This window comes from Phoca vitulina, unplaced genomic scaffold (assembly GCF_004348235.1).
Source record: "Phoca vitulina isolate PV1807 unplaced genomic scaffold, GSC_HSeal_1.0 scaffold22, whole genome shotgun sequence".
NCBI classification, from domain to species: Eukaryota; Metazoa; Chordata; class Mammalia; order Carnivora; family Phocidae; genus Phoca; species Phoca vitulina.
In genome coordinates, this window is record NW_022589725.1 from 13,263,732 (window position 1) to 13,278,700 (window position 14,969).

The 14,969-nt window shown below is 47.6% G+C and overlaps 1 protein-coding gene across 1 annotated transcript; it reads right to left on the bottom strand.

The window, feature by feature from the left end:
- Positions 1-6,540: 6,540 nt before the first annotated feature.
- On the bottom strand, positions 6,541-9,914 carry ZCCHC3 (zinc finger CCHC-type containing 3). The gene has a single exon (XM_032419545.1). The coding sequence runs from the start codon at positions 9,709-9,711 to the stop codon at positions 8,494-8,496; it is 1,218 nt and encodes a 405-aa protein (XP_032275436.1). The 5' UTR covers positions 9,712-9,914; the 3' UTR covers positions 6,541-8,493.
- Positions 9,915-14,969: the final 5,055 nt, after the last annotated feature.

A 14,969-nucleotide genomic window follows, 5' to 3' on the forward strand; every position in this document is an offset into this window, starting at 1 on the left:
GTCATGATCTCTGGGTCCTGAGATCAAACCCCCAGTCAGGCTCCCCCGGAGTCGGCTTGGGGATTCTCTCTCCCTCTGTCCGTCCCTCCTGCCCCCACACATGCATGCTCTCTCTCTCAAATAAATAAATAAAAATTTTTAAAAAAGAAACTACAACAGTTAGCAATTTCATTAATAGCCTTCCAGAATTATTCTATATATAAATAAGTATATGTACATATTAATTCCATAATTTTAAAATATAATATGTAGGGCGCCTGGGTGGCTCAGTCGTTAAGCGTCTGCCTTCGGCTCAGGTCATGATCCCAGGGTCCTGGGATCTAGTCCCACATCGGGCTCCCTGCTCGGCAGGAAGCCTGCTTCTCCCTCTCCCACTCCCCCTGCTTGTGTTCCTGCTCTCGCTATCTCTCTCTCTCTGTCAAAGAAATAAATAAAAATCTTAAAAAAATATATATAATATGTATATCAAATCATTACATTGTACATTTTAAATATCTTACAATTTTATTGCCAATTATAACTCACTAAAAAATGAAAAAGTTAAAGTTAGAAATTTTAAACAGTAACATACCATATCTTGCTTTGTTCACTTTATTTTCATTTAAGGATTTATTATTTATTTGAGAGAGAGAGAATGAGGGGAGGGGCAGAGGAAGAGGGAAAGAATCCTTAAGCAGACTCCCTGTTGAGGACTAGAGCTGGAAGCAGGGCTCAATCCCAGGACCCTGAGATCACGACCCCAGTGAAACTAAGAACCAGATGCTCAACCAACTGAGCCATCCAGGCACCTCACTTTGTTCACTTTGAAATACATCTTAGAGAGCATTCTGCATTAATATATACAGAACTGTTCTTTTATTTTTTTTATTTTTATTTTTTCTTAAAGATTTTATTTATTTATTTGACAGAGACAAAGCGAGAGAAGGAACACAAGCAAGGGGAGTGGGAGAGGGAGAAGCAGGCTTCCCACTGAGCAGGGAGCCCGATGCGGGGCTCGATCCCATGACCCTGGGATCATGACCTGAGCTGAAGGCAGATGCTTAACGACTGAGCCACCCAGGCGCCCCCAGAACTGTCCTTTAAACAGCTATATAATGTTCCACTATTTGGATGTGCCATAGCTTATCTAACTAGTTACCTATTGATAGACAGTCAGGCTTGTTTCTAGTCCTTAGTACCCCTAGTAATTCTTCAGTGAACATCCTGGTACACTGGTATTGTGCACATGTCCAAGTTTAGCTATAGATTCATTTCCTATAAGTGAATGCTGTGTTAAAGATTGTGAATTTTAAATTTTGATAGACCATGCCAAACCGTTTTCCAAAAATGTTAGTCCATGTTTTATTTAATTAAATTAATTAATTAATTAATTAATTAATTTATTTATTTATTTATATAGGGGGGCTGCGCAGAAGGAGAGAGAGAGAATCCCAAGCAGGCTCCATGCCCAGCTCAGAGCCTGACTCGGGGTGGGTCCCACAACCCCGAGATCATGACCCAAGCCGAAATAAAGAGTCAAACGCTCAACAGACTGAGCCACCCAGGCTCCTCCCATGTTTTACTTTAAAGCTCTGTGAAGTTTGCATTCTCCTCCATATTATATCTGTGTTTATTTTCATGAAACACGTCCTCCCCCAAATAGTCTCAGTCAGGTTGAAAATCCAGTAAGTGGCACCGTATGGACCCACTGGCTTTGCACACGTCTGGTGTACACTCTCATGAGACTCCCCCTTAAACTTGGTATAATCTGAGCCCTGTTCACCCATAGCTTCCTCTTGTACCGCTCCACCCTCCGCCATACTGAACTCCTTCTGCTTGTTCTTTGTTGGTCATACCTGGAGTTGACATGCACAGATGTAATGGGCACTTTGGCTGAGAATGAGGTCCCAAAGGAGCCCAGGAGCCTCTTGCGAAAGGACTTGGATGCCAGGCTGACTCCCTAGAGCAAGAGGGAGCCCCAGAGGGAGTGTCAGAGCACTGGGCATTTTAGGAAGATTATTTGTTCCTTGGTCTGCCTCCTGTTGTCATCACTCTGCCTCTAAAAGTCCCTCACCAGTGACCTCCCCATTACTCAGGCCAGGGGGCACTCTTCTTTCTTTATACATAAGTACATATATGCATATGTCTGATGGCCACAATATAAAATGTCTATCTTATTGTGGGATGTGGGTAAAGAGTTTGAAGGCCATTGCTATAGGAATCCTGTTTCTTTCTCTAGCCCAGAACTCTCCTTAGAATTTAAGACCTGTGTTAAGCCACCTATTCCATAACTTCCCTTAGACATTCTTTATGTCCCAAATCTGACTCAAGACCTTCATCTCAAACTTGGATTTTCTCCTCTGTTCTGCATCTCAGGGAATGGACCCACCATCTATCCAACTGCAGAAGCTGGAAACCTGGGAATCATCTTTGGTACTTATACCTCCCCCAGCCCATGTCTGTCTTGCTGATTTAAACTCCTAAATATATCTCTTTACCTTGACTACTTTTCTATGTCCATCTTCACCATCCAGGTCCAAGGTACCCTCATCGCTCACCTGGGGAAACTGGCTTTCTTTATACTTTTTTTTTTTTTAAAGATTTTATTCATTTATTTGAAAGAGAGAGAGCACAAGTGGATGGAGGGACAGAGGGAGAGAGAAGCAGACTCCCTGCTGAGCACAGATCCCAAGGTGGGGCTCAATCCCAGGACCCCGAGATCATGACCTGAGCTGAAGTCAGCCGCTTAACTGACTGGCATCCCTGGTACCCCTGCCCTTCTTTATACTTGGGCTCCTGCTGACCCATTCTCTACAAAGCGTCCTGAATGATCTTATATTTTATTTTTATTTTTTATTAAGCAGGCTCCATGCCCAGCATGGAGCCCAACACAGGGCTTGAACTCATGACCTTGAGATCAAGACCTGAACTGAGATTAAGAGTCAGGTGCCTAACCGACTGAGCCACCCACGTGCCCCCTGAATTATCTTTTAAAAATGCAACCCTGATCATGTCTTTTCCTTGCTTAAAAATCTTTCAATGACTCATCATCCTTCTTAGACTCAAATTCTAAACATGGCTGACCAAACCCCCAGGATCTTCAGCCTTATTTTGTACCATTGTCTCCCTTCCCTCTGCACTGGCCACACTAGCTGTTCTGGATAGGGTTAGTTGGCAGACAGCATCCATTCCCACTGTTTTTTGTTTTGTTTGTTTTTTAACTCTACCCCCAAAGTGGGGCTTGAACTCACGACCCTGAGATCAAGAGTCACAGGCTCGGGATGCCTGGGTGGCTCAGTCGGTTGAGCGTCTGCCTTCGGCTCAGATCATGATCCGGGGATCCTGAGATTGGGTCCTGCGTTGGGCTCCTTGCTCAGCGGGGAGCCTGCTTCTCCCTCTGCCTGCCGTTCCCCCGCTTGTGCTCTCTCTGACAAAAAAAAAAAACAACCTAAAAAAAAAAAGTCACAGGCTCATGGCTGATGGGGCTCTTGGCTGGCTCAGTAGGAAAAGCAGGACTGAGCTCGCGTTTCTTCCCGCGCGCGTTGTGGGCTTGCGGTTGAGGTATATTTCTAGGGTCGGGTTGGGCTAGTCCGCGGGATGGGCAGTCCTCTCCCCCGACGGGGACAGTGCGGTTTGAGTCTAGAAGGCCGTAGTCGATGATTCTCTGGCACGAGGACCTCTTAGGGAAGTGGGAGGGGCTGCGAGGAGGGAGCCACGTGTTGGGGCTTCTGGTGCCGGGGTGGGAGCCCCTGCACCACATCCGCGCTGTCCCTTGCCCCGCGGGTCTTCTGCTGTTGGGTGTTGGTGTCGCTGTCGCCGGCCCCATTGCCTCCTCTGTCTCACGTTTCTGTAGAAGCGAAGTACCTTTCGCCTACTGTTCAAGGAAGGGTATCCAGGACCTGTTTTTGTTTTTCTCCTGCAACTCTCATTTTTCTTATCTCCTGAGTTTGTAAATTTTCCAAGTCAGAAAGCAGATTTTCATTTGGGAAGAGACGTCCTGTAATGTGTAATACAGACTGAGACCAGCTATGTTAAGCACTTGAGGTGTGTTATGTAATCCACATAGCAATCTAAAGGGTAGGTACTCTTACTGTTCTCATTTTCACGTGAAGAAACAGACTGCTTAGTAACTCATCCACGTTGTCTTCAGCTTGTCTCTTGATAAATAGTGGTTCCCAAAGACAAAAAATTAAATGCGCTATTAAATTGTAAAAAAAAAAAAAAAAAAAAAAGGAAAAGCATACAATTCTTGATCTCGGAGTCGTGAGTTCGAGACCCATGCGAGGTGTAGAGATTACTTAAATAAATAAAACTTAAAAGAAAAAGTTGCAGGCTCTCTCGACTGAGCCAGCCAAGTGCCCTGATTCCCACTGTTTATGTGCCTTCCTGTGCTCACATACTGGAAAGCTAAAACACTTCCTGACTCCCCTGCAGCAAGTAGATATATTTGCCTGAGGTTTGAAGGTGAAAGTAAGGCAGGAGTCAAATAGTTTCGGCTGTTTCTGCTCCTAAGTAAGGTTGTGGAGACACGCGTGTCCTGTCTCTGGCTTCGAAAACTCATTTCATTGTCCTGGCAGTAGAAATGGCAGTGGCCTTCTGATCTCAGCAGCCTCTCCTTGGATGGTAGCTTTCAGTAGCGTGTCCTCAAACTCAACCTTTCCAGTGATGGCTTCCTGGCTCCTTTCTAGGAGAGGTAGCAGATCCTGTAGTAGGTCAGTTCAGTAGTGTTCTAGGAGTCATTCCTAATACCCAACTCCCTAATACCCCATCACTTTCTTCAATACCTACAGTGGTTTCTGTTTCTAAACCTGGACTTTTACACTGGGCATTTGGTTTCTAGAATCAGCCATGCCTCCTCTCACCATAGGGTTGTTATACTTGTTACCCCTTTTGCCGAGGCCTCTTAACCCCCAACCCCATCTCTCAATTAACTCCTTATAGATCTTCTTGACCTCAGTTCAGACGTTTTCTCTGGGAAGTTAATCCTGACCTCTAAGACCAGATCAATCTCTGTATGTTTCTTTCAGTGCTTGATCATAGTTTGTAATTCTTTGTGTGCCTCTAGAATTTGAGCCCCAGGGAACTTGACTCTTGCTGTATTCCATGCCTAGAGAGAGTTGGTGCTTAGTATACATGCTAAATAAGTGGATGGAATGGAGGTGGCCAGACTGGAGGGGGTCAGGACAAAATAAAGCCTCTTAAGTAACGCCGACAGGCCCAACAGGCCCTGGGCCACCTCCTCTTGGCCTTTTCCGAAGCACATCTTTTGGTGACTCTACAGCCAGCCTGAACACCCTGTGTGCTCTGGCCTCCGGGTCTTTGCACAGGCTCTTTGTACTGCTTGGACGGCTCGGCACTCTTCACCTGGCTTCTTCATCTTGCGGGTTTCAGTCATGACATCATCATCTCTTCCAGGAGACCTGTACTTCAGACAATTTTATATTCTTTGTACATCTTTTTCAGAATTTTTAAAAATACTTAATATTATTTTAAAAACTGCTCTTTACTTATCTGCATCTCCCTCTGCAAGTAACTATCTCATTCCTGGGTGTATGCAAAATGCCTTGCAGGAGGGCTTGGCTTTAATGGCCCTCGTATCTGTTGAAAGCCCAATGAAAAGAATGTCAGTTAGCCAGCCTCAGTCTGGGGATCTCTGCATACTCCCTAGGAACCCATGAACAGTGAGGGATTGTAATTTGGGGGTTGCTAGATCAGGAAAGGAAGCTGGGGGAGGTTTGTTCCGTTCCAGCCCATGGCTCCGTCCCCAGACCGCCAGGCAGGAGGCCCTGGAGCAGATCCTGTGGGGGATGGGCAGGGAAATAGTTTCTTCCTCTGCTCCCTTCAGGAGAGCTGGGGGGAGGGGGGAGGTGGGGGGAAGGGTAGAGAGAGGGAAGATTCCTTCCAAGGAGGCTCCTTGGCACAGTGCCTGCTTGGAGGGAAGGAGGGTCTGATGAATGCATGATGAATGCAGGCTTTCTCCCCGCCTCCAGCCTGTGAAGGAGGGAAACCCAAGGCACAGAAGGGAGAGATAAGGGGGAGGGATCAAGGAGGGAAGGGACTGTTTGCTTTGGGAGACAAGAATGAGGGGCTGAGCAGGCCTGGAAAGGCAGGGCTCCTAAGAGCCAACCAGGCCTCGACTACACCTTAGCAGTTCTGGAAATATCCTCAAATCACTGAGTTAGAGAATCAAAACATTGAGAACTTTAGTTCTTAGGATTGGATCATTTTAACGTCTCAGAGCTGAAAATCCTTCAGTCGGTTGTGTCTGGGGTCTCCAGGGCTGGCTTGGAGTGAGTCAGCTCTCTGGGAAGTTTCCTGGACTCTTTCTTCCTCCCTTAGTACCTGAAGAGATGGCATTTTTTTTTTAAGATTTATTTATTCATTTATTTGACAGACAGAGACAGCGAGAGAGGGAACACAAGCAAGGGGAGTGGGAAAGGGAGAAGCAGGCTTCCCGAGGAGCAGGGAGCCCGATGCGGGGCTCGATCCCAGGACTCTGGGATCATGACCCCGAGCCGAAGGCAGACGCCCAACGACTGAGCCACCCAGGCGCCCCAAGAGATGGCATTTTTAAAAGCCCATAAATACTTTGCATCCAGCTCGTGGCATTTACTCTAAGATGATGGAGCTAACATCTTACTTCTGCCTTCCCCATTGTAATCTCCTGAGGCCAGAATCCATCTCTCTCATTTTAGTACCATTCAGAACTGTGGTCTCAAACCTGGCTGCCAATCAGAATTGTTTGGGGATGCTTACTAAAAAAATTTTCACTCACACCAGCGATTCTGATTCCTTGGAGCAAAGTTAGGGCTTAAAATTTGAGTTTTTACAATGTGCTAAGTGAGTGCGATGCATACATAGGGTTTAGGTAACAATTCCAAAGGGCCTGGCACAACATAGTAGGTGCTAAGCGTGGCCTGCAGGGGTTGGAAATGTTTTTGCAGGGTAAACAAATGATGTGTAGAAATATGGATTGAACTAGAGTCTGTGTACCCCAGCATCTTACACTTTGAAAGGAGATAGGGCAACAGTGTTAGCAATACAAAAGATAAATATTTATTCAGAACAAAACTTTTAACAATCGATTTTACATTCTAAGCCACAAGGAAATAGCAAAACATAATGCAAAGGAAAAACAAAAACTAAAAGAAGAGCAGCTTACTGTCTTTTCTACTTTAACTCGGTAACACTTAGTTGACCCAATGCCCTCTTGCTTGACCTATTTTGCAAGCAAATTTTAGAGTTAACAGCTTACTTATGATTCCAGGTTAAAATCACCTTTCTCCTGTGAGTCAGGAAGTTGTAGATGAGCTCCAGTTAGAAGCTTCTCTGGGGTTTCTAGCTATTGGGGCTAAGGTGCAAACGTAAACCTCTGGTAGGTTTCCTTATTTAGGAACACCCCCATTTCTAAGTGGTGGCAGTGAACGATGAAGGGTAAGGCCCCAAAGGACTTGGCACTTTAATCCAGATATGATACCGCAGGGAGCAATGAGTACACCCTAGATTGTGTTCCTTTGGCCCTTCTCTATCTCCCAAGTATTCAGAAGCCCCTGCTAAATCCCTTTCTGCTTCCTCCCGGAGACGGTTTCTTAGCATTCCTCTGGGCTCATCATTCTGGAGAGATCAGACTTTCTGGGCCCTCAAGTGTTGAGGAAAATGTTGTGAAGTGTGAGAGGTAGTGGAATGAGCACCGGGCTTGGGGTCAGGGAACTCTACTCTAGGCTAGCTCTGGCACCAGACAGCTATGGGATTTTGACCCAGTCATTTAACCTCTCTGGGCCTGTTTCATCTGCTGGAAATCCAGGGGATTGGTCTAAACCAATTTTTAGGTCCTTTCCAGCAAGAAAATTCCAAATTCCATGATTCTGTGAAAAATGGCTTCTGAGCCACTGAACAGCTGTCCCAAAGTCCATGCATTTTAATGCCATAAGAGAGGCCCTTGGCCACCATTCAGAGCTTACTGACTCAGATTACATACACTTCTAACAACACTGGTTTCACAAATTCTCAGACCACATAGATTAGAAGCAGCAAATTAAACGGGGAGGGTAAGAGCTGCAAAAAGTAGACACCCTGACAGAAGCCACAGTCAACAATGTTCTCAATTCAACAAACTACTGATGGAGTGCCTACCACGTGGTGGGCCCCGCACCTAGTGCTGGGGCATAAAGATGAGCAAGGCAGCCCCATGGATGAAAATCCTGGGAGAAGACAAGGCGTGGGGAGTAAAAAGTACAAAAAGCCCCACACAAAAACCACACACAAAAACAAAAACAAAAAACAACCCAGATACAAAAACGAAAACAAAATTTTAAAAAGGGAGAGGCGACACATCTGCACGCTACAGTTCTCGGTGGTTACTGATGACAGAGTCACCAATTCAGAAAAGGCTGAAATGGAGTAAACTCGGTTTAAGAAGGCAGAGAGAGATGTCTCTTGTAGGTTTAAAAAAAAGTTTTGGCACTTAAGAGGGGTAAGCTGGCTCTGTATTCACCCTGGCAGGCAGGTGGGTGTTCAGTGCCCAGCCATCCCGGTTAGCTGAGCTGCCACGGAATTGTGAACTGCTTTGGGACACTGGGCAAAGGCGTGTCCTCGCTTGCCACAGAGGTTACACACGATACCCTTCCGGCAATAAGGGCTCAGGTGACCCTCCTCCCCGCACCTGAAGCACCTGTCCTGCGTGCAGCTGCCGCTCATGTGGGTCCGGGAACCACATTTAAAGCACGTCTTGGGCTGCCCCTTGTACCAGCTGTAGCCCCTCTCGGCCCCCAGGAAGAAGGCCCCCGGCAGGTGCCTGACCCCGCCCTCCCCCTGGCGCAGCTCGATCTCACACTTGTACTCCCCGGTCCAGATCCCAAACCTGTCGGTCACTTTCACGGGCACTGCCAGCACATCGCAGTGGCGCTTGAGCCAGGTCACGATGTCCTCCACGTCCACCGTCTCGTTCCGGAAGAGGATGAAGAGCGTCTTCAAGCTGGACTTGCTCCGCCCCAGCACCACAAAGTTCTCCCAGCAGTCCTCCTGCTCGCGCTTCTCCTCGTAGACGCGTAGGAACAGGGCCAGCTTCTCCGCCGAGCGGAAGCTCACGTCGAACTCGCGGCTGCCCGGGATCTGGATGACCGCGTAGATGTCGCTCGGGTCCATGCCGATGGAGCGCAGGATGAGCGCGCCCACAACGAAGTCCCGGGTCGGGCAGGCGCCCTCGTCTCCCTGGAAACAGATGCGCACCAGGAAGCGGCCCTTGCCCGGGCCCGCCGCGGGGCCCGTCGCCACTGCCTGCTCGTCCTGAGCGGGCCGCTCGGCCGCGTCCTCGGCCACGCCAGGCCTGGCCGGGCCCGCCATGGCCGCCGCCGCCTCGGCCTTCTTCCTCCGGCCCGCCTCGGCTGCACCCTTCTTCTTGCGGGGATCCGCCGCCTCGCCGGCCGGGTCTCTCCGCCGACCCTTCGGGTCCCCGCGGCCGGCCGGGGGGAAGTCGCCGAGGCCCGGCGCCGCCAAGCCCGCGGGGGAGCCGAGCCCGCCGCCCACGCCGCTGCCTCCCTCCTCCTCCCGCCGCGACGGCCGCGACTCGCGGAACTCGCCCTTCTTCTCGGCCAGGTTCTTCACCACCTGGGCCCAGCCCATCTTCTCGCGGCCGCCCTCGGCCTCCTCGCCGCGAGCCGCGGGCCGCGCGGGGGGCAGGAGCTGCGGCCGCCCCCGCTTCCTCTCCTCCTCCGCGCCGCCGCCGGTGGCCATTTTACCTCCTTCCCAGCATCCTCCACTCGCTCCCGCAGCCAAAGGGCGCCCATCCGCGCGCCCGCCCGCCCGGGGCTGTGGGGGTTTGGTGGGTTGTTGTTGTTGTTTTTTTTTTTTTTTTGAAATTCGACGCTTCTCTCCCCCGCCCCGCTGAAGGTATTTACCCGCAGCGCGCCGCGGCCGGCGCCGGCCCGGAGCCCTCGGGTAACGGCCGAGCCTCGTGGCCGCCGGCGCGCTCCGGCCCCACCTCCTGGGCGCCGAGGCGGGATGCGCCGCTTGGAGCGCGTCCCTGTCCCCTGCGAGGGCTTGGCAGCCCCGGGCCACGCTCTCGAGGATTCGCTCTTTCGCAAGCGGTCCTCGATTTCATTCCGGCAGCATCACGAACGGCCCTCGGCCCTGAGGCGGGCCCGAGCGGAGGAAGATCTCGCCCATTTTGTTTTCTTTTCGATACCTTTTCTGTTTATCAAGAAACAAAACGAAACTAACTCCTCCTCCTCCCAAAGCACACGACAATGCATTGTTTTTCCAGCGTTTCCCTGCTTGTGCTCTCTCTCTCTTTCATTGTTTTTCCAGGGTTATGGACATTTTCAAACATAGAGAAAGTTGAAAGAATTTTACCCAGTGGGTATTTTACCTCTAACTTTGGGCATTTTAACTTTCTATCAGAAATTTTCTATGCCTTGTCACACTACACCTCTATCCATAAGTCCTTATTTTTTGATACACCTCTAAGTAATACTGAACTATTTTTTAAAAAGGCCTCCATCATACTCATGATTGCAATTATAATATATTGAGCTCTTCAGCGCCCGGTACTGTTCTAAGCACATTAGGACAATTGCAAGCTTTATCACATGGAATCTTCCAAAACCACGCTTTAATTACACCCATCTTACAGGAGGCAGGGGGCTTGGAGACAGGGTTAAAACACTTGGTGAATTGGTAGAATTAATAGGCGACCGCGTGAAGCTGGCTTATATTTCTAAAATCGCTTGCTTCTGACATTGTGGATCAAGGATGTCTGCATCAGACTCTCCAGAAAAATCTGGTTAACACAAAGATTCTTGGCTAAAGTTAGCGCTGGACAGAATTTCTGTTCCTCCTTCATCTGTCTCAACTGGAGCTTTGGAACAAAGCATTGATAAAATCTGGGTGTTTGAGGGGATGGGTTTAACAATACCCTTTGTTAGCTTTGTTTTCTTAATGCAAGTCTGTGGGCATTTCAGGGTGCTTCAGTGACCATTGTGACTTTGGTAAAAGAAGAGGTGGAGATAGGGAGACCCTAGTGTGAATCTGACTGCTCTGAATCTCAACCATGTCACATGGGGCCAATGACCTGTTTTCATAGCTTCAGTTTGCTCATCCATAACAAAGGGATATTAAGGTCTACTCTCAGAGGACTAGTGTTGGGGTTCAAGGAGATAGCCTGTTTCAAAGAGCTTGGTCCACAGTGGGATTTCCAGGAAAGGTCATCCTTCCTTCTGTTGGTGTTGGATTCTCTCCTATTTCTCTGCCATATCCTCTAGTTCTACTTAGCATTATGGAGTCCCTATGAGTTCTCATCTTACGATCTTTCGCTTCACCCAGTTCCACATATTGGTCTCAGGGAAGCCGACATCTCCAACTCTTGTGCCATTTGGACCTTCCAATTCCCTTACATTATAACCTCTGGCATGCTTTCCTCCATCCCTTCTCTGCCACACATTCCCATGATCATACTCAGATCACTACCAGAAGCATCAAACTCTTATTAGAGTCATGTAATCCACTCTTTTCTTCTTTCTGTTTGCCAGCTCACTGGGAGGACTTTTACAAAACCAAATAGAACCTATATAATTTAAAACAATCTCTTCCATTCCTCTTCCCTATCCTCCCATCCCAGGCAATATCATACAAATATCTACAGGATCAGGCAGGTACCTTAAATAAGAACAATGTGCTGGGTGAAATGGAGAGCAGGTATTTTATCTGAAGGGGCAGTCGCAAGTCAACTCTAGCTGATTATTGCTCTCCGTAAGTGAGAGCCCTCTATAGCCAGATACTCCAAATTCTAAAGAGAAAACCGAACTCTATTTTATTTATGGGAAGCATTCTTCCTTCTTCCATAAGGCTGTCTCAGCTATATTTGGATCCTCTGTACAAAATTTAGAATCAGTCTACTAAGTTCCAGGAAACCATTTTTTGGGATTTCAATTGGAATTGCATTGAATTTGTACATAATTGCCATTTTATAATACTAAATTGCTCCATCTATAACCTCACTGGATGTCTCGTTTATTTAAGTCTTATTTTTATAAATTGCAATAACATTTTATAGTTTTATTCATAAGGGTCTTGCATAATTAAATTATTCCAAGGTACGGTATGGTTTGGTTGCTATTGTAAATAATAGGTTTAGAAATTACATATTTGTTATTGGTATTTAAAGGGAATACAATTGGGGCCCCTGGGTGGCTCAGTTGGTTAAGCAACTGCCTTCGGCTCAGGTCAGGATCCCAGGGTCCTGGGATCACCCCGTATCCTGCATCGGGCTCCCTGCTCAGTGGGGAGCCTGGTTCTCCATCTCCCTCTGTCTGCCACTCCCCCTGCTTGTGCTCTCTCTCTCTTTCAAATAAATAAAATCTTTAAAAAAAAATAAAGGGCATAGGGGCGCCTGGGTGGCTCAGTCGTTGGGTGTCAGCCTTCGGCTCCGGTCGTGATCCCAGGGTCCTGGGATCAAGCCCTGAATCGGGCTCCCTGCTCAGCGGGGAACCTGTTTCTCCCTCTCCCACTCCCCCTGCTGTGTTCCCTTTCTCTCTGTGTCTGTCAAATAAATAAATAAATAATTAAAAAAAAAAAAGGGCATACAATTGAATTTTGTGTAGTAGCAACAATGCTGACATCTTTTAAAATTTCCAATGGTTTTTAGAATCACTTTGTTTTTCTGTGTTGATAGTCAATATTGTCTGAATAACGAACGTTTTGCTCTTTCTGCTCAGATCTTACACTTTTTTTTTGGTCTTACTGCACTAGCCAGGACCTCTCATATAACCAACATACAGTGGGCATTTTTGTTTTATTTCTGGCTACAAAGAGATCTGTTTGTATTTTGAAAAGATTTGACTTGTGGATTGGGTTCTGGCTCCATCTGAAATTTTAGTAACAACATCTTGTATCATAAGGTTTTGTTGATATGTGTATGGCCATACCTTCCATCAATTCCATTTTTCTCAGGTCAAGTTTTGCAGATCCAAGATTTCTATATTCTCTTATGGTTATTTTTTGCTTTATTTCTTGTTGATTGTCACTGCCAGCAATTTTCCCTATGAGTTAGATAAAAGACTAAACCTTTATATTTATTTCTCAGTGGATTTCTTTAAAAATTATCAGCCATCCTCCTTAGCAGTGTTCCAGCTGTCAGACTGGCCTGTTGTGGAGATCACTGAACCAGGAGCTACAGAGGCCAGGCAGGTACCCTGTGAACAGATCAGTCCAGATGGGTACTGAGGCCATCTACAGAGGGGAGCTTGACTTATTTCTGGCAAATTATTGCCACAGAAGGATATCAGAATTGGTCAGTTTGGCACCTCAGTTTAGGTTCTTATTGACAGACTTTTGGAATTGCACCTTTAAAAAATGTATTTTAGGGGCGCCTGGGTGGCTCAGCCGTTAAGCGTCTGCCTTTGGCTCAGGTCATGGTCCCAGGGTCCTGGGATCGAGCCCCGCATTGGGCTCCCTGTTCGGCGGGAAGCCTGCTTCTCCCTCTCCCACTCCCCCTGCTTGTGTTCCCTCTCTCACTGTCTCTCTCTGTCAAATAAATAAATAAAATCTTAAAAAAAAATGTATTTTATTTTATTTAAAAAAATTTTTTAAGGATTTTATTTATTTGAGAGAGTGAGTGAGAGAGAGGGGTGGAAGGAGAGAGAGGAGCAGACTCCCTGCTGAGCAGGGACTCAATCCCAGGACCCCAGCTGGGATCATGACCTGAGCTGAAGGCAGGCACTTAACCGACTGTGCCACCCAGGCACCCTGCACTTTGTTTTAAAAAAAGATTTTATTTATCTATTTGAGAGAGCGAGAGCAAGCAGGGGGAGGGGCCAAGGGGGACTGAGAGGAACAAGCAGACTCTGGAGCTAAGTGTGGAGCCCGACACAGGGCTCTATCTCATGACCCTGGGATCATGACCTGAGCCAAAACCAAGAGTCAGATGCTCAACCAACTGAGCCACCCAGTCACCCCGGATTTGCACTTTTTAAAAAAGAGCTAGTTAGGAGACTGTGGAGGAGGCATGATTTGAGATGCACCTTGAAAGAAGAAGCGGGTTGGAGCGCAAGAGAGAAAAAAATCTGTGGGCCAGAATTTGGCAGGTAGGTCTCTCTGTCCTGCAATGTCGTAGTCTGGGTGTGAGAGAAGTAGATGTGTGTATGTGGGGTGGTGGTAGTAAGAAGTATGATTCCAGATGTACTTTGAAGGTATTGCTGACAGGCTTGGATGTGCGATGAGAGGTGAATCAAAAGATGAATCAAGGGTGACTCCAGGAAGAGTGTTGCCATTTTGAGTTGGGGGAAAGAGTTGCATGTTAAGAGTTGCCTATTAGGCACCCAAGTAGAGATGTTGAGTAGACAGTTGGATGTATGTGGCTGGAATTCAGTGGAGACACTGGAGATATGAGTCTGGGAGGCATCCAGGTAGAGATGGCATCCGAAGTCACAAGACTGGAAGGGAACACGAATGGAGTGTGAGTGGATAGAGGAAAAGGGAGGGTGGGTCTGAGCCCTGAGACACTCCAATAATAAAGGGAGAAGAGGAAGAACCAGCAAAAAAGAGAAGGGGTCAGGAAGCCACTCAGGAGAGTGGTTTCCTGGGCACCTAGTTTAGAAAGTGTTTCAAGGAGGGAGTGATTCGCTCCGTCAAATGCTGCAGATAGGCCAAGTAAGATGAGGATGGAGAAGTGACTGTGACGTTTAGCAAAGTGGAGGGCACTGGTGGCATTGACAAGGACAGTTTTAGTGGAGAGGTAGAGAATGAAAGCCTGATTAAGAGGTGGAAAGGAATGGGCAACAGTAGGGGCACCTGGGTGGCTCAGTTGTTAAGGTCTGCCTTTGGCTCAAGTCCTGATACCAGGGTCCTGGGATCGAGCCCCATGTTGGGCTCCCTGCTGGGTGGGAAGCCTGCTTCTCCCTCTCCCTCTGCTGCTCCCCCTGCTTGTGTTCCCTCTCTCACTGTGTCTCTCTCTGTCAAATAAATAAATAAAATCTTAAAAAAAAAAAAGGAATGGG